Source organism: Nannobrachium achirus, assembly GCF_963921795.1.
Source record: "Nannobrachium achirus genome assembly, chromosome: 19".
NCBI lineage: Eukaryota > Metazoa > Chordata > Actinopteri > Myctophiformes > Myctophidae > Nannobrachium > Nannobrachium achirus.
The window spans coordinates 46,293,865-46,320,285 of NC_137826.1; the positions used below are offsets into that span (position 1 = coordinate 46,293,865).

The window sequence follows — 26,421 nt, forward strand, 5'->3', positions numbered from 1 at the left end:
AAGTAGAAAATACCTCAACATTGTACTTAAAGGGCCAGTTCACCTCTGGGACAACCAGATCTTATTTTATTGTTGTTTGGGACAGGATCAACACAATCCTGACTTATTTTTTGTGTTCAGTCTGTGTTTTGAGATATTTTTGTATTTCAGCATGAATGATGATGCATTTTGCATCATATGAGTCATCATGCTGCATCATATGATGATCCTGTCCCAAACAACAATAAAATAAGATCTGGTTGTCCCAGAGGTGAACTGGCCCTTTAAGTACAGTACTTGAGTACATGTACTTTGTGTCTTTCCACCAGTGCTGACATCATAGAATGGGTGTGTCGCCAGGGGAAACCAGGCAGAATATCTCCAGGACGTACAGTCCATGTATTTCAGGACATACGTTGTTAGATTCCCATGTGAATTCACTAGAAGACAACTGTCTCGGCAGTTGTCCGCACTAACTTGCCAGGGTGGAGTGTGGGGAAAAGAAACATAATCTGGTGGTGATTGATTGATTGAATACTTTATTAACAGTTTTGCTAAAAGCACAGAGGTACAGTTATACGATAATGCTAAACGGACGGTATAAACAGCCCTGAGGGCTTGTTTCCATTGTGGTCCTGTGCATTAAATTAATCAAGACATTTAAAGACATACAAAGAAGGCATCAATATAGGTGCAGTAAAAGTATATTTAGAGAAAAACTGTGGGGGGTCATTTCTAGCTAGTGTTTCTCAAAGTGGATTCCAGGGACTCTGTGGGTTCATTTAGGGGGGACTAAATTGACCCATACAAGTCTGTAACTCTGACAGTGTACAAATGGAGGTTCCATTTGTTCACTGTCAGAGTTAAAGGAGTAGTTCACCCCCAAAATGACTTTTTTTCTATTGATTAGTCATGCCATGGAGACTAGAGTTCAATAATATCTTTAGTTTTTTGTCGCATTCCTAAGACAAAAATGTGATAACAATAAATGTACCCCCCATTCGTTCCGGATGGGGACAGGACCCGTTTCGAAACGGGTCCCCATCCGGAATCAATGGGGGTAAATTTACTCGAATCAAATTTTTGTCTTAGGAATGTGACAAAAACCAAAAAATATTATTGAACTCTACTCTCCATGGCATGACTAATCAATAGAAAAAAAGTCATTTTGGGGGTGAACTACTCCTTTAAGGCTAGGGCTCCACCAAAATGACGGCGTCGTGCCGGCGTCGGACGCCGTCAAAAAATGAACCGGGGCGAATTTGAGCGTCCGACGCGGACGTTGACGTCGGCAGTGGAGCACCCTTCATTGATTAAAACGGGAGCGTTCCCTGCGTTGACGTTGACGTGACGCTCGACGCGCTCGGTGGAGCCGGGGGGTAAGGGGGGAGACCTTGAAATGTAAAAGTTTGAGAAACACTGAGCTAGAAGACTAGGTTGTAAATTGTAGACAGGCACTCTTTTATGGCGGTTTTGAAGGAGGGTAGGGACTAGGCCAGGGGGTAACACTTTTTCATGGCAGAACAGTAGAATGAATTCATCCCCGTATTATCTGTGCAGAATATGAGGGGGAAAGCAGATCAAGTGGAGCTCCCTCTGGTGTTGTGCCCCTAAGCGTTTCCTCGGGCACGTACCTTTTTGGCGAAGCCCGAACTGGCGAACAGGGGAAAAGAGACCTACCGTAGCGATCTGGCGAAAGAAAAAGGGGAAAAAAACCTTCTGCATATTTTTCGTCTTTTTCGTTTAATCCTTCTGGACAGGGCGTTTATCGTGCGCTTGCCCAGGCCTTACGGCCTGGGCATAAATATAACGATTGCATTCACCACGGCTTCGTAACTCGCGCGGCGCTCCGGCGGCCGCGCGGCCCTGGCCCGCTCTTCGCGGTCACTCGCGCCTGCGGCGCTCGGGGGCGAAGAGCAGGACCAAGGTCCGCTGGCCTTCGCGCCGCTTGCAGTGTCGTGGACAATCGAGCGGCTCCGCCTGGAGCTGCGGCGTCATTTACAATAACGCCACGGGCAACAGGCGAGACCAATGCGCAAGCACTCAATAACTACGAAAAATGCCTTAAAACAGAGCCATGTTTAAGACAATAAAACGATTCGCCAGATCGCTACGGTAGGTCTCTTTTCCCCTGTTCGCCAGTTCGGGCTTCGCCAGATCAGGACTTTCCCCGTTTCCTCATTGTTTTGAACACAGGAACAGCTAATGCAGTGGTCACTGGTTCCCAACCTGTGGCCTGGGGCACACTGCTGGACCGTGAGGATATTGTGAGTGCCCCCTCCAATAATTGGCAAAACACTAAAGATGTTGTTATTAACAATATAACAATAAAGCTGCACTATCCCTAGTTTCCTTTTTCTTTTTACCACTGAGCTAATAGTCTGCCTGCTTGCTCTGGGGACAAAACCCACGCGAGGTTATAGGCGCAGGATGGAAATGTCTCATGGTAGATCTACAAGCTCACAATGTGCCTCAACACGATGCAGTGTGAGCTCGTAGATCTGCTATTTCCCCCCACCGAAGAGACTGTGGAGCGGAAAATGTCGACCCCCCCAAGTACAGGCCCCTGGGGAGTGGGGAACCCCCTGGTCGCTCAACCAAGTAGGCCTATATAGGTTTTATGTGCTTAAAACTCAAGAGAGTACAGCGGAAAAGTGAATGGGTTTTAAGTGTTTAAAACTCAAGAGAGTACAGCAGTGGAGGAGAAGCGAGCAAGGGGAACATCGCGGGCCGACGTCAAATACTACAAACTATCAATCTCTCAACGTCCTGACGCGGCGGACACTTCCTCCCTCAAATGAGCCGACCAATAGAACCAATGTTTGGCCAGTGTTTGGTGTCAGTGTCGTGGTATGTGGTCCGGCTTAGAGCGGAGAGGGATAGAACTCTGCTAGCAGTTTAGTAACAAGAACCATGTGTCAAATCCCCCCCCCCCCCCCCCCACGCCCCTCACCCCATCCCCCCACTTCCCATCTGTGCCCTTCAGGCCCTCTCTCTCTCGCTCCAGCTCCAGTCGCCTCCCACTTCCTTCTTCCTCCAGAAACCAGCCTGTTTTTGTTTTCGCGAGACAAGGCTCTCTGTACAGGAAATTGTGTACTTTGGGAGCATTCAGGAAGGCAAAGTGAGCAGCTTTTCCCGTCAGGGAAAGGCCGAGGTTTTATTGCGAGCAAAAAAAGAAGAAAAAAAGAAAAAGAAAAAAGGAGGGAGAGAGAAAGAGAAATGGATGAAAGGAGTCAGTAATTTATAAACCTATAGCGGAGAGAAACAGAAGTCAGCTGTTCTTCTCCCCTGCTTAGTTCTCCTCATGCACACTCTGCTCTTCTCTTCTCTTCTCTTCTCTTCTCTTCTCTTCTCTTCTCTTCTCTTCTCTTCTCTTCTGTTCTCTTCTCTTCTCTTCTCTTCTCTTCTCTTCTCGTACAGCCTGAATGTTTCAAACCTCCTCGTCCTTTTTTTTGTTTTTGTTTTTTTAAACCAAAACTGGAAGCCGGGGAAGGGGAAGACCCCCAGCCCACAGACCAAAAAAGATGATAACGTGCTTCACTTGATGCATGCATGTTTTCTCAAAGGGAAGGGAAAAAAACCCAGTTTTAAGTGAAAGGGGTGACTGTGTGGAGAGGACTCTCTCTCTCTCTCTCTCTCTCTCTCTCTCTCTCTCTCTCTCTCTCTCTGGTGTAGGAGGAGGGAAAAAGAGGCACCGGGAGAGAGACTGGCTGGGGTTGAGTTGAGAAAAAAATAAAAAGAAACAACAGGAAACCAGGCAATGCTGATGCTGTTTCTGCTCAGCCTAGTAGAGAGATAGATAACACGCCAGTGCTGTGTGTGTGGGGACTGGAAACTCTGGACCCTCTCTGCGTTTCAGCTGTTTAGGGGCACTGGAAACAGCCATGCCATTGTACCCTTCTTTGATCGTCACTTGATAACTTGGCATCTCTCTCTTTGAAAAGACTGAAAGATTTTTTTCCCCCTTATAGTGACGTCATTTCTGGCTCTTCTTTTTTTTTACACCAGTGTTTCTTCCTTTCGCCCGGGCCGTGCGTCAGACAGACTCAGTCAGTCAGTCAGTGTGGGGGTTCGTCAAGATGTGAGCGGATGCAGGGCTTTTTGGGGAGTCGCTGTGTGTTGTCGGTTTGCTGCTCTTTGGCCCTGGCTGCTGCTGTCTGTCTGTCTGTCTGTCTGTCTGTCTGTCTGTGCTGTGTGATCTGAGCTGACCGCCCGCCTGCCTCCTTCTTCAGGGGTCATATATGGATCGATCGCTGCCTCTACTTTCAAGGATTCGTCTATGTTGTTCTCTCCGCCTGGAATACTAACTGGATCCACATGAAGAATAAAAGCAACAAGCAGAGGGCCAAGAAGAAAGGACAAGACAATGTGTTTGGCTGTGACCTGACGGAACACCTCCAGAGTTCAGGACAAGATGGTAAAATGTTATTGTACTTTTTTCTCTCAAAATGAAACAGCAAGAACACAGCTTATCCTGTGAATGTACTGTAACCCTCCTCTATCTCATCCTGAAACGACACCGGCTTGTGTTCTATACACACACGCACACACACACACACACACACACACACACACACACACACACACACACACACACACACACACACACACACACACACACACACACACACAGAGAGTGTGTTCCTTTACGTTGAACATTGAACCACTTAAACCCTATATAAACTCAATTGACCGGAATCCCCCAGGGCTCTGTACTAGGGCCCCCATCCTGTTTTTAGCTCCACACTAAATAGCGTCGCTGAAAATAGCCCAAATCTACAAGCTTCACAACACGTTGCCTTGTGAGGCGTTGAGAGCTTGTAGATTTGGGCTTAGAGGTCTCGCTATGGTTCTTAAGTGGTTAATAATTTCCCAGAATACTCATGGGCCGACATAATTTAGCTTTGGTAACGTAAGCAAAAGTGATGAAAATGTCAGAGAGGGGGGAAAGTTAGTATCGTGAAGGGCTTTTAACTCCCGTATAAAATCTACCGATGAATTGGGTGCTGATACATGTCTACATGTTCTGTTTTTGTTGTCGTTGTTACATGAAGTAAAACAGGTCATTGTTCCATTGCCTGTATAAAAGAGGGAATTGTGACTCAGGGTGTGGCTCGCAGGCTTGTTTCTGGTCAATTTCCCTTGGTCACTATAGTGGCTGTAACTGCCTTTTTCTTCTCAGAGCAGAGGAAAGGATGGGCGGTGGGGCGTCACAAGGGGGGAGAAAAGTGGGACTGAGTTACCAGGGCCCAAGGTGGAGGGGCCTTCATTATTTTATACTTTAGCTATTGAAAAATAGCAGATATTACAAGCTCACAGCGCACCGCCCTGCGAGCTTGTAGATCTGCTATTTTTGATAAGTCGTGAAAATGTGTGCAAATCTTTGAATATATGTATTTTTTAAGAGAACATTTGTGACTAAAATTTTGCTTCTGGGGGTCCGTCCCTAGAACTACATATTTTGAGATAGGGGTCCGTGGCCAAATACATATCATTTTGGGGGTCCTTCACATGAAAAAGTTTGAGCACCACTGACATAGAAACATAGGTTTTTCATAAAACCAAAGACTTGCACAAATTTTCATGATTTTTTCAAAAATAGCAGATCTACAAGCTCACAGTGCGGCACCGAGTGCCGCGCTGCGAGCTTGTAGATCTGCTATTTTTGAAAAAATCTAAAACTATTGAAAAAAGCTATTTTTCAATAGTTAAAGCACAAAATAATTGAAGTGAATCCTTGTACCCAGGGCCCAGAATTTGGTGCGACACCCCTGGATGGGCGGCGCTGCTAGGCGAGATGAGAACAGAACAGACACGTATAATGAGTGGCACTCTTCTCTCGTAAAAAGAGCAGAAATGTTTGGAAGTCAGTGTTTACATGTAAAAAAAGTAGTTGCGAAACGAACACAATAAGAGGGTTTTGTTTCTTTTTTCGTTCCCTACCCCCTGGTTGTTTATTTTTCCTTCGTTTATTCTCGTCGCTTCTCCCCTACAATATACTGACACCATAGAACATCACTCTACCACATGTATGCATGTGGAACTGATGTGGGCATTCCCAAATAGCTTTTGCGTGAAGGTTGACATTATGGACAGCTTGTCGAAATACATGTAGTTATACTGTAGGTGCAGTGCTGGAAAGTAACTACTGTAAGTACTTTTACAGTGCAATTTAGAGGTACTTTTACTTAACTTTTTCAATAATTTCATACTTCTACTCCTACATCTCAGAGGCAAATATTGCACTTTTTTACTCCACAATATAATTATTTGACAGCTTTAGTTACTATACTTTGGAGATTTAGATTATCATTACAAAACATACGTGCCCTTTTTTCTTTTTCGGCTATTCAAAAACCTACAAAAAACAATGAATCTACAAACTTGGGACGCGACATGTTGTGACTCGTGAGCTTGTAGATCGGCCATTTTTTACAAACATTTTGTTATTGTGCAATTTTTGTTAATGTGTGAAATGGTATAGGCCTACATTCTGCAGATTACTTTTACTTTTGATACATTTTTGATGACCAAAACCGTTTGAACTTTTGCTTGAGTAAAAGTTTGAATACGGAACTTTTACTTTTTGTACAGTGTGGTATTGATACTTTTACTTAAGTAAAAAGTACTTCTTCCACCAAACATGGTTAGCTGTGGGCATTCAGTGAAGGAATAGGCAGGTTTTATTTCTCACTCATAAACGTCCAGGAGACATATAGCAGGTCTAGATGGGAGGAATGTTAACACTAATCATACTAATCTCATACTTGGTTGTCAAGCAATAGCTACAAGCCAGTGAAGCCACGATGGCTTTAGTAACGCACGGCTTATAAACATCTAATTATTCATATTTAGCCATTTTCTGTATATCCAGTGGGGGGAAGAAGAAAAACCCAAGTATGTGTGCCTCAACATTCTAAACATACTCTCCAGCCAAGAGAAACACACTTGTTTGTCTTTGCATATCCCTCCTCCCAGGCACGCACGCACACACGCACACACACACACACACACACACACACACGCGCGCGCGCGCATTACAGAGTTTATTAATGTTTCCACCTGAGAAACATCTCAGCCAATGAGAATCCCCTGTCTGTCACATGGCCACGCCTCCTGATTAGGGTTGGGATCTGGATCCAGCACTGAGGAACCAGGAATCAGTTCCATCACATTTACGGAACCGGTTTTATCGCAGCTGGTTATGTGGACTTCACGTCTGCTGGACAAATAGTGGTTCTCAAAAAGGACCACCATAACTCTGAGAGTGTACAAATGGAACCAAATGTACCCTGGGGTGCATTTGGTTCCATTTGTACACTATCAGAGGGTCCATTTGGAATCCTTTGGGAATGGTTAAAGGGAACCGTTAAGTAATGGGACCATTAAATTAAGAGGCAAGGCAACCGGTCCGGGATCGTTCCAATCCTAAAGGATCCCAGCTCTACTCCTGATCCCTCGATGTGGGGGAATACCCGATCCAGACCAGCCACCGATTTTACCACCTGCATTCGAACCCGCGGGTCCCCATCATGGGAAAACCAAACCATTGACCGCTCACCCAAAAGGGGAATCTTCAGGGTTCCCCTTTGATATCCCCATCCCCCCTCTGATATTAATCTTCTGGGCTTCAGGCAGGGCTGCTCTACCACTTTAACAACACAGGGAGTGCCTTGCTTCAGGGTTCTTACGCACTTTCAACCTGGTGTCCATATTTTGGGCACGCCATGATACTGTAGATGAAAATTCTGAAATCTAACTATAAGCACGCAACACATTGCTTTGCAACACGTTTTTTAGAAGTGCTAATATGCATATATATAAAAAAAATAGTTTACTACATAGCCTTGGTATAATTGGTGGGTAACATTCTGTACATTTCACAACATCAGGGATAGACCCCTGAGTACAGTCAGTGTTATGCATTCCTAGGGATTAGATCCTTGAGTTTCTGTCTTGCCTGTACATTCTTTGGGAACCATCACAGCAGAATACAACTCAAGTGCCCTTATTAGTAACATTAGTCATGTAACTAACAGTGGGTTATAATATGATGTCTCCATCCAACCCTCATGTTCTCCCTGCTGGAACCATCTAATCCAGTGATGCTCAGGCCCCAGTTATACTGTGTGCATTAGGGCCACAAACACCCATTTGATAGGAGTTTTATCTTTGGGGCCTGATCAAAACTCAGGGTTAATTTAGCTCAGAGTTTCAGACCTGTAAGGGTCCATTTGGTTCCTAACTATCAGTTATTTATCTAAGTGGTTCTCAACTTTCTAATCATATTTGACTGGGGGACCCCCCAAAATAATCCTATTTGAACTGGGGAACCCCCCAGGTTGAGAACCACTGAGCTGGGGACTCCTGGGGGTCCCCAAACCCCACGCTGAGACCCACTGATCTGATGCAGCCACCCAAATCCACCATGGTTTGAAAACAGCCAGAGAGCACAGTTGACTGGTGTTGTGATAAAACTTAACCATGCAACATATTGAAACCTTGTATGTCCAAAACCATTCGTTTTCATCATTTGAAAAAATGAACTAAACTAGTGAAAACAGCCGATCTACAAGCACACAGCGAGGCGTTGTGTGCTTGTAGATCTGCTGTTTTCACTACTTTTGTGCGACAGCCTTGTCTGATGAAGCAGGGCTTTACTTTGCGGAAAAAACATACACATTTGAAACTTGGAGATACGAGGTTTCTGCCCGACAGTGACGATATGAAATTCCATTAAAAAGCATTAAATAAGTAACAGTAACAGTAACTGGCTATAGGTTGTGAAACAGAAACTAGATTAAAGTGAGGTCAATGATGTAGCGTTTAGTTAAATGTGTTCACGTGGAGTCAAAGACTTTTGGCCAGCAGTGAAAACACACAAGAAGAATTTATTTGCTGTTTGCTTTCTTGAGGTTTTCACATCCTTACTGGTCCATTTGAACACGTTCAGAACACTAAGGATTTTATTGGTGTAAGAACACGTTGTAAATGAGTGGTTCTCAGACATTTTCATGTCCAGGTCCCCCAAACAGATTGAATGATACACATAGGCCTCCGGACCCCCCATTTGAAATGATTCTGAGACAGAGAGGGACCCCAATTTCCACAGATTTCCATTTAGATTTAGCAGAGTGGAGAGAGTGAAATGGTCATTCCTCACATTCACACTATAACCGCCAGTGAAATACAGTGAAAGTAAACTGTTCCTCATTTTAGCTGGGGACCCCCTGAAGGACCTCTGGTGGTCCCCAGTGACCCCCAGATCACCACTTTGAGAACCACTGTTCTAAACAGAACACCAAAACGGTTTATGACCAGTAGTGTAAAGTAACTAAGAACATTTACTCAAGTACTGTACTTAGTTACTTACTGCGATGCCACGCATTGTGAGCTTCCAAATCTACTACTTTCAAAGGATTCTGATACATTTTGACGTGACATTCTGCATAATCAGTACTTTCTACTTTTGGTACTTGCCTACTTGGTACATTTTGATACCAATACTTTTGTACTTTTACTCAAGTACATTTTTAAGACCTTTATTTGAATATATCTACATTGCAGCACATTTGATATTTAGTTGTTAAACATTTTAGTACTTTTTTTCCCCTACTACTGACTATGACTTCTGTAACAACCAACATCTCTCCTCTACTGTACCGTGAGCCCACCATGTAATAAGTGCTGACTAATACTTTAAACTTTTCCTTCAGAAACACATCGTCCATTGATGGTGTTGAATGCTTAACAAACAAAATGCAGTATATAAGTATACACACTATACAGTACACGGTGGTTAAAATGCAATCCATCAAGCCAGAGAGAGAGCGGGACAGACACGTCCTAAACAAGCAGAAGCATATTGGTTCAAAGTAAACGTTTTAGTGAGTGTTGCCTGTACGGGTGTCGCACCAAATTCTGGGCCCTGGGTACAAGGATTCACTGTGGGGCCCCTGTGCTTTAACTATTGAAAAATAGCAGATATACAAGCTCACAGCGCGGCACCGAGTGCCGCGCTGCGAGCTTGTAGATCTGCCTTTTTTGAAAAATCTTGAAAATCTTTCAATATATTTCAAATCCTTCTTCTAAGGTTTTTTGAAAAACCTATGTTTCTATGTCAGTGGTGCTCAAACCTTTTCATGTGAAGAACCCCCAAAATGATATGTATTTGGCCACAGGCCCCCATCTCAAAATATTTAGTTCCAGGGGCACCCCCAGAAGAAAGAATTGAGTTACAAATGTTCGCTTAAAAAATACATATACCGGTATTCAAAGATTTGCACACATTTTCACGACTTTTCAAAAACATCAGATCTACAAGCTTGCAGTGCTGCGCTGTGAGCTTGTAGATCTGCTATTTTTCAACAGCTAAAGTATAAAATAATTAGGGCCCCTCCACCTTGGGCCCTGGTAACTCAGTCCCCCCTTGTGACGCCCCTGGTTGCCTGCATGCAGGGGGTTTTGAACTCCTGCCTCCTGGCCACAGGCACGCCGCTCAGCGATCCGACCATGAGAACCAGGGGAATGTGAACAGACCGTCTGTGTGAAGCAGGCAGCCTTTCATACATCTCATTATAACCTAGCATAATGATTTGTCTGTTTTAAAAAAGCAAACGCCTTTAACCACGCAAAGGCCCTTATTTTAAATGCTTTCAGGAATTCTTCAGAAATAGTGAAAATAGCTCTCGTAGTAGTAGTAGCAGAGCTCTTATGGAGCTTAGTGAGTCGGCTAGTTTTAGCTGTTTGTGGAAAGATTCTTGAAATAGTTTACACATTTGTAAATGAAAAAATGGTTTGCATTTTTAAAACATTTTTGGAATATTTAAGGAAAGTTTTAGACATACCCGAATTAGGGATGACAGGTTGGAAGTAAGCTTAAGTAAATCTTTTGTACAGTACTTTGTTTCAATTTTGCTCCTTTTTGGAACACACTTCGGTGCCACTGGGGACATTTAAAACACAGGGTGTCACTTAAAAATGGCGTCAGACAACGATATAAAACGAAAACACAACGAGTTGTTTGTTTACTTCGTGGGTGAAACTACGACCTCATCTTTGGCACGCGCAGGAACAAACCTTGACGCCTGCGTTTCCCTGCCAGGGTCAGGCTCCATCGTGCCGTGCCATAACATGACATTATTGTCAAGCTATGCAGACTAAAGAGGCAGGCGAGAACCGGACCTTCGCTGCATAAACACACTCGCACACACACACACACACACACACACACACCGTGTCCTGTACACGTGCCGTGCACGTCACCAGACAGGTTGGAGCGTAGGGTCACTGTCAATGCAGCGGCTCCCTGGAGCCGTTCTTTGGAGACTAATAGCTTTGCTCAAAGGCCTCTCTGCTAATGAATTGGCACCGGAGACTTAGCGTCAAGCTAGTGTTGGACAAAGCACTCAACTTCAGTACTGATGAGTCAAAGCATATAAGATACTCCTCCTGGTCAAATATTACTTATTTATCTGTGGAACCGAGTGAAACTAAATGACTACAATTCTTGCATGCTTGCCAGGGTGGGGGTCTTCCGCGTGGGGGTCTTCCGCATTTAAGATGCCACTGCACATGCTTCTACTGTTTGAAACCCTTGTGTGCCTGCACTATGCTCAAGAAATTCCGGTTCCGGTAGTTGGTTCCAGTTGGCGTCACATAATTGATTGGCTATTAAAGACGATTTTAATCTAGGGGAACAATTTTGGAGGTGCATGGCACCCGTGGTTCTGGTGTAGAAGTGGAAAGTTATAGTGCAGTTCATTGCATTAATTATATTATAAATACATAAATGATAAATAGTGCATTTATATAGCGCCTTTATCCAAGGCGCTTTACAATGATTGTGCATTATTACATTCACCCATTCACACACATATTTATCCACCGATTGCGTAGGAAACCATGCAAGCCACCAACCTGCTCATCGGGAGCAATTAGCTCAAGGACACTCCGACACTAACTCTGGGGGAGCCCGGGATCGAACTGGGAACCGGAAGCAGCCGCTCTACCTCCTGAGCCTCCTCCTTCATAATATTCCTTTACAGTAATTGGCCTAAGACAATAAAGTCCCTCAGACACAGCCAGGGTTGTGGTGCATTGGAATGCCAGTGAAAGGGATTTTTAAAACGTATCCATTAAATAATATGCATTCATTCACACGCCTCTGCAGCTTCACACAAAGCAATGTTAAAGTCCTTGACATTTGTCCTTTGATTTGTAAAGTATGTGATTTCTGTAACCAGCTTATTGCGACTGAAGGTCACAGTTTAGTACATGCTGACTCTGTCTGTCTGGACGTGTACACCTTTTTACGGTCTATGGGTTTGCCGCTCTGACATCACGCTTTGACATCACTGTGATGTCATGGGAACCACTCTAACAGAATCCCTTTTATGCCCATATATGGAGATCCCTGATGTCATCAATATTAAGCCCATATCTAACAGGACTTCATATGGGAATGCCCATATATGGAGGAAGACAGCCCATATCTGTGTGGCTGGTTCAGACAGGGATCTCCATGTATGGTCATAAAAGAGATTGTATGTTGTGATGTCATGGGAACCACTCCAGAAACCCTTTTATGCCCATATATGGAGATCCCTGATGTCATCAATATTAAGCCCATATCTAACAGGACTTCATATGGGAATGCCCATATATGGAGGAGGGAGACAGTTCATATCTGTGTGGCTGGTTCAGGCAGGGATCTTCATGTATGGGCATAAAATGATGTCAGATGTGATAGACATCATAGGATTTTCACATAACGAATAAATGAGTAAGCATGTTTGGGGTCTCACAGCATATCTCTAGATACAGTACATGGATCTCCCTATATGGGTACCAGGGGTTTCCATATATGGGTAACTGGTCCGATATACATCACTGGCCAGACGGCCAAGACATGGCGCGACCTCGCCCTAATTGTGCTTTATTCACTTATGTGGTGAAATAACGCTTGTATCATACAGTGTGCACTATATGACAAAAGCTAAGGTTTCCAGATTAATTAACCACTTACCAGTGTATCCTTGACAGGAGTACCCCTGGTCTCTATACTAGGTCCACTCCCCTTTTTCCCTCTACAGCAAAATCTCTGTGCTGAAAATGTATGATCTACAAGCTCACATCACGTTGCAATGTGTTGTGAGCTTGTTCTGTAGATCAGATATTTCCAGAGAGTGTTTGCCCCGGAATGGGAACGCTATAGGCTTCATGTGGTGGTTTAAATATGCAAACATTGGATTCCAAAAACAACTAATTAGAAGTTGTTTTTAGAACAACTTCTAAAACACTACATATCAATATCAAAGCATCTAAAGTAACTCTTCTCTACTTGAAAATAAACTATTCAGTTGCTCAAAAACCCTATCTGTGAAACCACTGGTTCTTAGTAATTCAATGTGTGATCGTTCTCATCCTTAAAGGGGGGTGTATAAGTGACATTTCTTAATTAAAACAAGTGTATAGCCTATTCCAGATGCTATAGTGTTTGTTCAAATCAGTTCAATTCAAAGGAGCTTTATCGGCAAGAGAAAACATACGTTTACATTGCCGAAGCAAGTGTCAGAATATAATAAAAATCACACCTAGTGTGAAGTGAGCGGTGCTATTTATGAGTTAATTTCAACAAGCGTCCCGCTTGCTAATCACAGCGCATCCTACGAAGCTTGGCCATTGGGACCCTGGGGGTACAACAAACTTTGAGCCGTTTGTGCCAAGATGTAGGCCATATCTAGGCCAGACGTACAGTAGGCCACGCTTCAGTTTACTTGAGCCCCAGACATTTTTAACACATTTTTCCCATCAGTTTTTAACCAGACAAAGCCTTGGAGCTATAGTCCTGTCCCATGAGCACCTCTCAAACACAGTTTAAGAAAATGGGGAAGGTATGTATAGTTGAAGGGGGTACAGCAGTGTGTAGTTACAGTATGTCACATTGCGCTGTTATATTCAGTACATGCTATATAAAGGGTATGAAACTTTTTTGAAACAAATGGCAGCAATCTTTTGCAGTCACTTTGGGAAAACTTTCGTCAAACTATTTAAATAGTATACAAAAAAAGCCTTAAGATGATTTAAAATGTGGTTTAAAGGTAACAGCTGTGTTTATATGTGCAGTAGGTAGCCTCCAGATAGTGTGGTACCAGTTGTTCAACGCTGCTATATGCTATAGGGTTCATATGGTTCAACTTATCTGAAGAAATTTTTATGGGTTCCTTTTCAAAAGACAGATTAGCAGGTATAGCGTGTCTTTTAGCAGTCAACGTACAGTACAAAACTCAGATGGAAAACATATACAACTTGTTGGGAGAGCCAGCCAGCCAGACGCAGCCAGCAGGTTATTGTGTGTATAATAGACTGGGTGGTCACATTTCATGAGAGGGGTTTCTATTAGAGGAAATGTTGCAAGTAATACCCTCACTACAAGGCCTGGGTGTGGCTGCCTTTCCTCTGAAACAAACAAACCATTTTTAACTTCCTGTCAAATTCCACCTTCTTCTCAGTATCCCAGCAGGAAGACAAAGACTCACAGCCGCCACACACTCCTATTATGTTACAGTGCAGCGTGCAGCATGAAAAGAGTGTGCTCACACTCCATGTTCGGTGGTGGAAAAAGTGCAACATTTTTGTACTTAAAGGAGCTATAGTCAACTTTTTCTTGAAAAACGGATGCTAAAATAAACATAATGTTTCGAAAATATTTTATACAAAAATAAGCTTCACGTTTCTATTCATAAATGACCACCAAAAAGCCTAAAATAATGATAAAATAATCATTTTGGCCATTGTCAAACCGACACTTTGTTTACATTCTAGTCTATAGACTAGGATGTAAACAAAGTGTCGGCCCTACAATGAAAAAGTTAACTATAGCTCCTTTAAGTAAAAGTATCAGTACTGCAATGTAGAAATGTTACAAGTGAAAGTCTGGAATACAAAATGTATTTGAGTTAAAGTACGAAAGTATTGGTATCTTATTTAAATGTACTTAAAGCACCAAAAGTAAAAGTTCAAAATGTTTGAAAATAGCAGATCTACAAGCCCACAATGCAAATATGTACTTACTTGGTTACTTTACACCACAGCACAAAAAGAGACACTTGTGCTGCACAAACACACATATTTTATTTATTTACATTTTAGCATGTATGTCATACTTGGAGTTAACAGTGTACAGCAGAGGTCTTCAATGTTTTTCAGGCCAATGACCTATCTTTTTAGATCAATTCTGATAATAGATTCTGACAAAATAATTTGAAAGATCTAAATCCTTGATATTTCAATGATATTATGGAGGCTGCCTGCAGTTCATGTCATATTTGTTATTACTTTTCTTTGTTATTTTTTAGCTAAAATAACTTGGGGGGATATATATTGCATTTTAGTAATGAAACACTGTGTATACAGTACAGTATATTGTAGATGTAAAGAAGCTGATTCTGCAGGCTGATAACACGCTTATTACATTTGCAGTCCCTCAGGTTCTGAAGAAATGTGCAGAGTTTATTGAACAGCATGGGGTTGTGGATGGGATATACAGGCTGTCTGGGGTCACCTCCAACATCCAACGACTCAGGTAATTATCATATACCTTGTTTTTAATTTAATTTAACGTGTTTATTTCCCAAAAGGTGATTTGTCATACATTAAAAGAAACAGCAACTCTCAGCCTGAGTTTTCGAACACCAAGGAGTACAAGAGAATCTTCAAACGTGATTTAAACACAGGCAGGGTTTGAGACGCTCTGGTGGAAGCTTGTTCCAGTTTGGGCGCTACAGTGGAAAATGATCTATCTGTGCGTTCCAGGTGTTGTTGTGAGTGATAATGAAAGAAAGAAAGACACTTTTGAGTGTTTGTCCAGCCCACCTCCCCAGCTCTTTTGTAAACAGAAACTTTTGCTTTTATGCAGGGGTCATCAATATGTCTTTACATGGACACATGTGTCCGTGTCAGGTTTTTTATTTTCTGTTTTACACACCATTATAATGTTCTTATTTTGATAAGATAAGATCCAGCTGCTGAACGTCAAGTATCCAGGTTTTCTTCAGAATATGTATGACACAGATTTACTATGGCACTATGAGTCCACTAGTGGTTCTAAAACGCTCTATTTACAAGGAACCCCTTAACTCTGAGCGTGTACAAATGGAACCAAATGGACCCGTAAGGGAGCCCCACACACTCAGAGTTACAAACCTGTTGTTCAGGGTTATCTCTCTATGTGTTTCTGGAAATATTATTGTCCGCTCATTTTGTATGTTAGTGTTTGTATGTTTAATTTGACAGAAATGTCCACCACAAGCCAACATGGTGATGACTACTTTTATGCCTTTATTGATAGAATTTAATGGAGACAGACAGCAAACATGGAGAGGGAGACAGGGAGTGACCCAGACATACTGTATGGGAGTGACACGCAGCAAGCTCGCCGAGAACGACACTCGAACCCCCGACACGCTGTGTGCCAAAAAAAACATGTTTAGGTTGGGATACCAATGTTATCCAATCAGGAGAGAGAACTCAGCAAATCTTAACATTTTTGTTTCATCACTTCCATTTTCACTCATTTATCATTTATATTGTGCATGAGTTCACTCTTCTAAGTGAATGGATAAAAACTGTTATCCCGATCCGAAAATGCATTTTCTGTTTACTAAAGAACTGAGACGGGGAGAGACCTCTGTTACTGAACAAACACTCTCTAGCAATGATTACCATCCATCGGAATATAGAGCTATTTAACACTTATTTTAACAAGAATTCCCTCTAACGTATAGTTAGAAGGGGAGATAATCAAAGTTCCTGTGAAACCCTGAAATCAACCTGCAGTTTGTCTTGTTTTGTGTGACATCAAAAACCAAACTGTTGACAAAAACTAAAGTGAAATAAATATCAATTTAGAAATGTATATTGTATTGTGAGCGATATGACACGGTGAGAGATTGCAGATTATATAACTCATTGTTACGTTGTTATGCTGGAATGTTGCTATATCAGCCATATTCACATATTTACTGTGAATAGAATAAATAGGTCATAAGTAGAAACTGCAGTTAAGGCTCATTTATGCTGTGGCAGAAAAAGTGTTGCATCAACACTTTTATTTTCAGTTGAAAATATGTAATTTTGTCACTTTTTCAACAGTGCATATAAATGAGTGTTTCCCAACCAGATATTCTATTTGTGTGAAGCAGTGGTGTAAAGTAGTCTCGCGTAGCCAGACAACTATTCCACAATCTCTGAATGCTATATAGAGTCTGGAACAGCAGCTCCCGAACGGCGAGTATCGAAAACGGGCATTAACGTTCAAAAAAATATATTTTAAAATGTCATTTCTGCTATGCAGCAAGCTAAACACGCTTATATGATTTTTATTTATATAATGATAAATATGTGTGATGTGAGACTGAAACGGAAGTGACGTGGGGGCTTCACTTCCGCTTCATCTCGCACTCACCGTTTCTATTTCCGTCTGCCAGACTGTATGCTGGGAGCATTTGACCAAATCGCGGAGGCAACAGTCTGGCCACGCGAGACTAGGTGTAAAGTAACCAGCTACATGTATGTACTCAAGTACTGTACTTAAGTACAATTTTGAACTTTTCTCCACTACATCTCAGAGGCAAATGTTATGCTTTTACTCCTCTACAATTATTTGAAATTCTTTATTTGCTAGTGTAGGCTATACGGTATGTGCGTTGCTTCGTTGTTGCGTTGCTGCGTTGTTGTAAACCCTTTGTTTACAACAAAGGGTTCATATTTTAGATCGTAATTAGAGAAAAAGAAAAGATGAGGGTTAAAACATTTTCATTTACTTCTTTCTATCATTTTAGCAATTTTAATGACATGATTTCAGTGGTTAAATATGTCTTTTTTAGATCAAATAAGCCCATTCCCAAGATGCACCACTATCTTTCATGGGCAGATGTGACTTATGGGGGCTAGTAGTGTTGGCAATAAAGAAATTGACGGCTTATTGTGACTAAAAAGCACATTTAGGCACTTGCATGCATGCCCCCATGCACTGAAATCAAAGTCATTAAACTCGCTAAAACAATAGAAAGAAGTCTTTTCTTTTCTCTAATTACAATCTAAAATATGAACCCTTGTTGTAAAAAAACAAAACAAAGTTGTCCTTTAAGTAAAAGGTCTGAGCAATTCTTCCACCACTGGTTGGCTGTGGGCATTCAGTGAAGGAACAGGCTGGTTTTATGCCTCACTCATAAATGTCCAGGAGACATATAGCAGGTCTAGATGGGAGGAATGTTAATACTAATCATACTTGGTTGTCAAGCAATAGCTACAAGCCACCATGGCTTTATTAATGCATGGCTTATAAACATCTAATTATTCAATTGAAAATATGTCATGTTGGAACAGTGCATATCGTCATTGTCGGGTGGAAACCTTGTATGTCCAAAACCGTTTGTTTTGTATTTATCATTTAAAAAATGATTTAGACTAGTGAAAAAATGATTTAGATTAGTGAAAACAGCCGATCTACAAGCGCACAACGCCTCGCACAGCGAGGCGTGTGCTTGTAGATCTGCTGTTTTCACTACTTTTGTGCAACAGCCTTGTATGGTGAAGCAGGGTTTTACTTTGCGAAGAAATGTACAAATTTGAAACTTGGAGATATGAGGTTTCTGCCCGACAGTGAGGATATAAATGAGTGTTTCCCAACAAGACAGTCTATTTGTGTGCAGCGGTTCAGTGTAGATATAGGCCTACTGTCATGCCCTGGGCTGGGCTGTGCTGTACAAAGTGGGGGCCGTGTCACCCTAGGGTGCCATGACGCACGACCGGAGGGTGCCTCAGAATACTTTGATAACATTTGGAATTCATCAGTTCAACCATTTAGACCCTCCATACTTAATAAAATGGACCTTACTTGCACTGTACTTGATGCGTGCATTCCTTTCAATCTACATCAAATCTCTTTGCCAAAAATAGCAGATCTACAAACTCACAATGTGAGCTTCTGCTATTTTTGGCTATGTTCCCCCCAGAATAGGGATGCTGGGGGGGTTAAACATCAAGTCTAGAGTTATTTTCAATCTGTCCTATCAGGCACGTGCACACATAGACATCAAAGGGGGCTCGAGCCCCTGCCCTTTTATCTATCTGTAAAAAGTGCCCTCTCCAGACCATGAATGTAGTTTTTACTATGGTGAAAGAAATGCAATTACCCTCTTTCCATGCCATACCTGAAGGCAGCATTCAAAAGAATTACCTTGTCCAAATTCTCCTGAACCTGAATAAAATATCTTATGTTGAAATCAAGAAATGTGTAGAAATCAAGCATCAAAAATATCAAGATCAAGATATCGAAATCAAGTCGAAAATAGCCGACCTTACAACGGTCGCGCTGCGACGCGTTGTGAGCTTGGAGCTTAAGTACAGCTTTGAGGTACTTTTAGCTACTTTACTGGAGTATTTCCAATTATCAGTACTTTTACTTCTACTGTACTCCACTACATCTCAGAGGCAAATATTGTGCTTTTACTCCACTCCAATTATTTGAAAATAGCCGATCTACAAGCTCACAATGCGTCGCTTTGCGTCACGTTGTGCTGTGCTGTGCTGTGTTGTGTTGCTGTGCTGTGCTGTGCTGTGCTGTGCTGTGCTGTGCTGTGCTGTGCTGTGCTGTGCTGTGCTGTGCTGTGCTGTGCTGTGCTGTGCTGTGCTGTGCTGGTACACTGTGCAACATCAACAGCTGGGGTTTGGCTCTGACCCCTCAGCCAGGATTAAGGACTCAGTCAACCACACATGCAAAAACATACTTTAAGTGCTTTCCATAAATAGGTCAACGTGTTGAAAGCGATGAGGGAGAATGATAGGCTTGTCAGCGTTTGTAATTTATTTCGGTAAAATCTAAATTAGATAAGGTCACGCTTGAGCGAATCAAAACATTATATTAGGAGGATTATTATGATCCGTTCACCAAAGTAGTGCATTGCAGTGTATTATTAGTCCACACTGCAGGCTGCAACCATTCATAATCCCTGCCACTGGGATATGATGCTTGATGCTTTGTTTTTGTATAATGCTGGGTATTTACTTGTAACAGAGTATTTCTGCATTGTGCACCACAAAGTAGAAATACTCCGTAACAAGTAAGCAATCCTGCATTCAGAATTCAACTAGATAGTAACTAGATAGTACCAAACATAAAACATGCTGAATGGTCCATTTCACATCACATTATTGGATGAGTTATTAGTAATACAGTAATGTGTTCATTAGTTTAATGTTACAGCTGGTAAAAGTGGGTCTGATTAATCATTTATCATTTTATAATTGAAGTTTTGTAATAATCCAAATATGTAAAGTAACTAGCAAATAAAGCTATATATACTTAAAGACAGTGGAGTAAAAAGTACAATATTAAGTATAATAAAGCATCAGAAAACATAATAGTCAAATAGTCAAGTAAAGTACTTAGTACTTACATTATCTTTTGTTGATGTCTTTGCTTTGTACAGTGTAACAAAGTGGCGTACTCATGACAGATGTGCTGAATCGTGTTGATAGATGAATGATAGCACTGGTTTTAGAATATGAAGTACTCGTTTATTTGTATTTTTTTAAAGAGTACGGCAGTATGAGTAGAGTATTCTATTCTATATTCTACACTACTAACTGTAGCATGGAGGAAAGCTACAGTACTGTGTGCTTACTGTAAACAAACACACCGTCGTACGACGAAGCATACTGTACATAAGCCTTTAAACAATCAATGCATTCAGCTGTGTGCGTGCGTGCGTGTGTGTGTGTGTGTGTGTGTGTGTGTGTGTGTGTGTGTGTGTGTGTGTGTGTGTGTGTGTGTGTGTGTGTGTGTGTGTGTGTGTGTGTGTGTGTGCCGTGCGTGCTTGTGTCTATAAACAGGCAGGAATTTAGCTGTGAGGCGAGCCTTGACCTCACTAAGGAAGTATACCTCCAGGACATCCACTGTGTGGGCTCCTTGTGCAAGCTGTACTTCAGAGAGCTGCCCGTCCCCCTGCTCACCTACGAGCTGTACAACAAATTCACTGTGAGTACATACACTACATTTATCCACTAACGCAGGGGTCTTCAACAGGAGCGGGTCCTCAGAGTTACTACAGGGGGGGCCGTCTAATCTTCATGTGATAGGATAATTATTTTTGATTAACAACTTGAACCCTCGCATCCCTATATTCTGAGGAGAACTTTGGCCTAAAATAGCAGATCTGCAAGCAGAGGGCTTGTAGATCGGCTATTTTCGGCAAAGGTTGGGCGTGGAGGTAAAAAATAGAGCAGACCAAGTACCGAGTGATAGGTCAAGTTTACAAAGTATCGACAATTCTAGTGGTTAAATGTCTGAAAAAACACATTAACACAAATCCAATATCGACTGATGACAGTGCTGTCAAACAAGTCTATGAATCTACCTATGAAATCAATGAAAATCTGCAACACAGTTTTATAGAACATGTAGGCCAGGGGGTCCCTGCTGTCTTCAAAATCGGTGAAAGAAATTGGGTATTGTTTTAAAAATATTCCTAAAAAAGGAACTGGGAACTTCTCCTTTGGTCCAGCCATTCCATCCTAGGACATGTGAGAATGGTCCAGTGAAGCCACAGTCAACTGTGGGAGAATGGGATTTTCTTTTTACCCTCTATCACTAACGCTGGGTGAAATTCACCCAGACACCTGCCTGCAGGAAAAAAACAGGGATGTGGGCAGGGAAACACACCTAGCCTCTATGATGTCACTGAGCATCTTGAAGGTACCCAAGGACCCACCAACCTCAGACATCAGCAACATTATGAAAATCACATAAACATAATTGTCTGGGTGAAGATCCACCGGCGTCAGTGTTCTAGGGTTAAGACCTGAGAGACCCGTTCTAAAAATGACAGTTATGTTGTGTATATCAGTGGTGCTTAAAACTTTTCGTGTCAACAACCCCCCAATGTGATACGTATTTGTATTCATCTTATTTAACAGTTTGCGAAAAGTACAGAGGTATACAGTCATGCAATGATTCTAAAAGGACATGCAGTACAAACAGCCCTGAGGGCTTGTTTCCATTGTGGTCCTGTGTATTCATCAAGGCATATAAAGACATGCTACAGTATACAATAAATCATCAGTACCAGGAGGAGTAAAAGTATATTTACAGAAAAACTGTGGGATGCTCATTTCTTTTGGCAAGCTAGAAGACTTGTTCAGGCCCAGTTGTAAATTGCAGGTGCTTTTTTATGGTGGATTTGAAGAAGGGTTGGGAGTCAAACTTCTTTGATGGCTGGTGGTATAGGGCATTCCACATTTTGGTAGAATTAATTCATCCCCCTGTTTGTGCCGAATCTGGGGGGAATGCTCTGGTTTTGTGCCCGTGGTCGTTACTCACTCTTTTGAAGTATAGTTACTAGTTTAACAGGTGCACGGGCACTGGTCCCTGGAGTGTCTTGAAAACCAGGCCCAGTTGCAAGTTGCTGACCGAGTGGAAGGGCTTCCGTTGTATGTTCCATAGAGGCTAATGAAACAGTGCGTCCATATACCCTGCTCACATACAAGATCTACAGCACTGGGTCACAACGTGGCGTCCGGGGACCACCAGCGGTCCAAATGGACCCTTACAGCCAGGTCCGATTTTATATGTAGATTGGGGTCCCAGAGTTAAGAAATTGTGTGGGTGTCTGCCTAAAACAGGTTGAGAATCACTGACCTATGAAGACAAATGAATCGTGAGCACATTTACACTCCCTGCTCACATAATGAGCTCTGCAACAAATTCACCATGAGTGCATTCTGCTGAAAATGTCAGGCATAGCAACACATAAGCTAGTGGCAGCTGTAGCTCAGGAGGTAGAGCAGGTTGTTGAATGAATGAACGAATGAACGAATGAATGAATGAACGAATGAATGAACCATTGTAACTCTCTTTGAGTTCACAACTTGCTTAGAAAAGTGCTAGAAAAATGTGATCCATTATTATTAACACCCAGGAATCGATCCCGGGTCTCCCGTGTGGGAAGCTTACATCTTAACCACTAGCCTGAAGGGGAATTCTCCCTTGGCTGGGGGAGATATTAGGATGTAGGTCACAAGGCAGAGGCTCTGAGCCACTGCTGCTACACATGCAACACAAGACAACATATAACAATAATAAGCCATTCTCGAGTCAGTACAAAGACACTATTTTTAAACCTAAAGTTACTGTACAATGCATACGTTATAACTTATGAACTTATGTCAAGTGCTGTCCTTTTCTTTTTTTTTTTACTAATTACCAATTAGATGGCACAATAAAGCACTGTTGAGTGAGTGTTCATAGTCATCATTTCCTCTTCCTTTCCATCAGTATCATCTTACTTCTAATTCTTTCCACACAGGAAGCTGTGTCAATCCAGGATGATCATGAGAAGCTGCTACGTATCCAAGGAGCCATCAAGGAGCTACCCGTACCCCACTTCAGGTGAAACCCTCAACCACTAAAAAATATGAAAAATATTACATTATAATTATACTGTTTACAAGCAGAAAATGTGGTCCTTTGCGCCCTGTAGATGAAATAGGCTTTCTCCCTCTCCCTGCTCCATCTCCCTCTCTCTCGCAGATTGAGCTCTCCTTCTCTCTCCCTTTCCCCCTATACCTCTCCTTCCTTCACTCTCTTCCTCTTTTTCTCCCTGATCTGGTCTGACAACAGAAACTGTTGCCAAACAATGCAGATATGCTGATGTTGGGCATGTCCATATGGGTGGCATATTTTGTTCCCACAGATATATCTTCTATACATCTTTTATATTGTCTCTGTCTGGCGGGAACCTAATATCATCATATCACATGTCCAAAACTGTTACCTTTCAGGATTCAAAAATAGCAAAAGTAGCAGATCTACAAGATCAGATCTGAGCTTGAAGATCGTCTACTTTTGACACTTTTGTGTGACGCTGAACTATGATCAAGTAGGGCCGTTAAAATTAAGGGGGAAAAAACAACACAAAAAGTTCAAATATGGAGATAAGAGGTTTCTGCCTGACAGCATCGATATTTAACTTTATATGGTAAATGAGTATTATTTTTTGGGGTTTGTTTAGCTAGTCGGTGCTTGGTCTTAAATGTACTAGAGAGGTGAAAGGCTCGCACGCCACAGAAAAATGCAACGATGACTCCTCCTAAGACAGAGAGAAAATTGACTAAAATCTTTATGGATTCTTCCCAGGACTCTGGAGTTCCTGGCCAAACATCTGGCTCACCTGGCCACCCTAAGCTCCCAGACCAACATGCACACACGCAACCTGGCGCTGGTGTGGGCGCCCAACCTGCTGAGGTCAGTAAATTATACCAGCGCTTCTCAAATCTCAAAGAGGGGTCGGGGGACCCCTGGTGGTCCTTGAGGGGGTTCAACAATGCAACAATGAGGAACCGTTTAACCACTTTAACACTATGTTATACTCTCCATCCCTCTCCCTCTCTCTCTCTCTCTCTCTTTCTCTCTCTCTCTCTCGCTGATTGAGCTCTCCTTTGAGCTTTCCCTCTCACTCTCCTTCTCCTTCTCTCTCTCACTTTCTCCCTATAACCTCTCCTACTGTATGTATATATTTTTTGCATTGTTTATTAACATTTTTATTTTTACTATATCTACTGCATAGTACTGTGTTTTATCCGTCTGTCATTCAATGTTATATGACTTCAATGGTTTCCTATGGAAATAAGCTTAGTCTTTTCTAGGATCTCCTTTTAGTTGACCTTGTACCAGTGAACTGTACCGTCATGAAACTGTACCTTTTTCTATGCAAACTTCTAATAAAGTCTTCAATCAATCAATCAATCAATATAGGCTATTCGAAAATAGCTGATCTACACAACTCAGCACAACACGACAGGTTGTGAGCTTATATATATTTTTGACATCTTTAAAGATGATCAAATATCTTGTCTTGGCACCATTTCTTTCGGGTGGGGTTCCACGGCCAAATACATATCGACATTTAACTGATACTTGACTTGAATATGTCAAAATGTGAGAACAACACTGAACAAACAAACACATAGGCCTACAATCAGATGCCAAATCATTACAAATACCATTCCTTCGTGAAATTATAGGACGGTTCAGCCAATCAATATTCCATTTCTAGCTTTCTAGAGACAAAAGATAGATTCTAGAAGAAAAAAGGACACTAGTTGCATGTCCAAATAATTCTTTAACCCTCTCTTTAAACACCATTAAGACAGCATAAAAGAGGCCTGTTTGTAGTTAACGCTGTACCGTTAGTCTCAAGTGTTTTTCATTACATCGGAGCTTGCAACACTTATGCTAAAACATCCAATTTGTACTGCAAATATTCCCAGAACAGTAAATCATTTACTGACTATTAATTGCAGTTGCAGCATTTGGTAGTAGTGACTGATTGCACAGATGTATTACAAAACAACTTTCTTTCGCTCAGATGCACAGGAATGTGTCTTGGTGACGTGTGGGGCGTAGGAGAAACACAACACACTTTAACACACTAAGCACTGACAAAGTGCACAGGAACTACAGAACAATAGCTGCTCATTCAACTTGAGACAGGCAGGGCATTATAATAGACCTCTGTTTACCAGCCAGTGGTCCACTGCAGAATTACAGGGGATCTATATGGGAAAAACATTAAAAATCACACTTGTGTGAACTGAGCGGTGGAAGCTGTGTGTGTGTGTGTGTGTGTGTGTGTGTGTGTGTGTGTGTGTGTGTGTGTGTGTGTGTGTGTGTGTGTGTGTGCCTGGCCTGAACAACAGCTCCCCTCCCTTAACATGTGTGGTCAGCAAAGGTATTGCAGGCTACATACAGACTCAGGCTACATACAGACACGCATGCCCACACACACGGCCACGTATAGGAGACGGTGTGACCACCGCTCAAAAACTATATAATGCAATTGTTTTACTAATATCGTGAGTAATATCGATATTGATGTATTCAGCAACGTTAACAAATATCGAAGGTTTTCCTAATATCGCCCAGCCTTTATACAGTCACGCGAAAGCATCAAAAGTAGCACATCCACAAGCTCGAAACGTGGCGCGAGGCAACATGACTTGGTTTTTTGTTGACAACATGGTTTTTGATGCTTTTGAATTTGAATACCGAAAAGTAACAGTTTTGGACATAATGAGGTTTCCACACGACAGAGATGATACTGTATATTATCACTTTGTTAAGTCCATCAAATTTAAGATAATTATTTTCTATTTTTGGATGTGCCTACTCCCCATAGCCCCTCCATCTTACCCATGTGTAAATCTCTTGTGACTCATCCGACCATGTGTGACCATGTCAATTCTATAAAAGTTGGTAAATCAGTTTAATACAAAAGACTAACACAGATCACACATTATATTCAGCATTCCTCTCATTCAAAGAAAATAACACTCTCTCTTCACCCTTGTGTTTTTCTTTTCTTTTCTTTTCTTTTTGGC

General features: G+C 42.0%; 1 protein-coding gene across 1 annotated transcript in view; it reads left to right on the forward strand.

Moving 5' to 3' along the window:
- Positions 1–4,199: 4,199 nt before the first annotated feature.
- Positions 4,200–26,421, forward strand: part of arhgap31 (Rho GTPase activating protein 31) — a 38,925-nt gene continuing 16,703 nt past the window's right edge. The window contains exons 1-5 of the mRNA XM_080748640.1: positions 4,200–4,396; positions 15,463–15,565; positions 20,878–21,022; positions 23,349–23,431; positions 24,179–24,286. Coding sequence (XP_080604766.1) covers positions 4,297–4,396; positions 15,463–15,565; positions 20,878–21,022; positions 23,349–23,431; positions 24,179–24,286 — 539 coding nt within the window. The 5' untranslated portion in view covers positions 4,200–4,296. The remainder of the gene's footprint in view (positions 4,397–15,462; positions 15,566–20,877; positions 21,023–23,348; positions 23,432–24,178; positions 24,287–26,421) is intronic.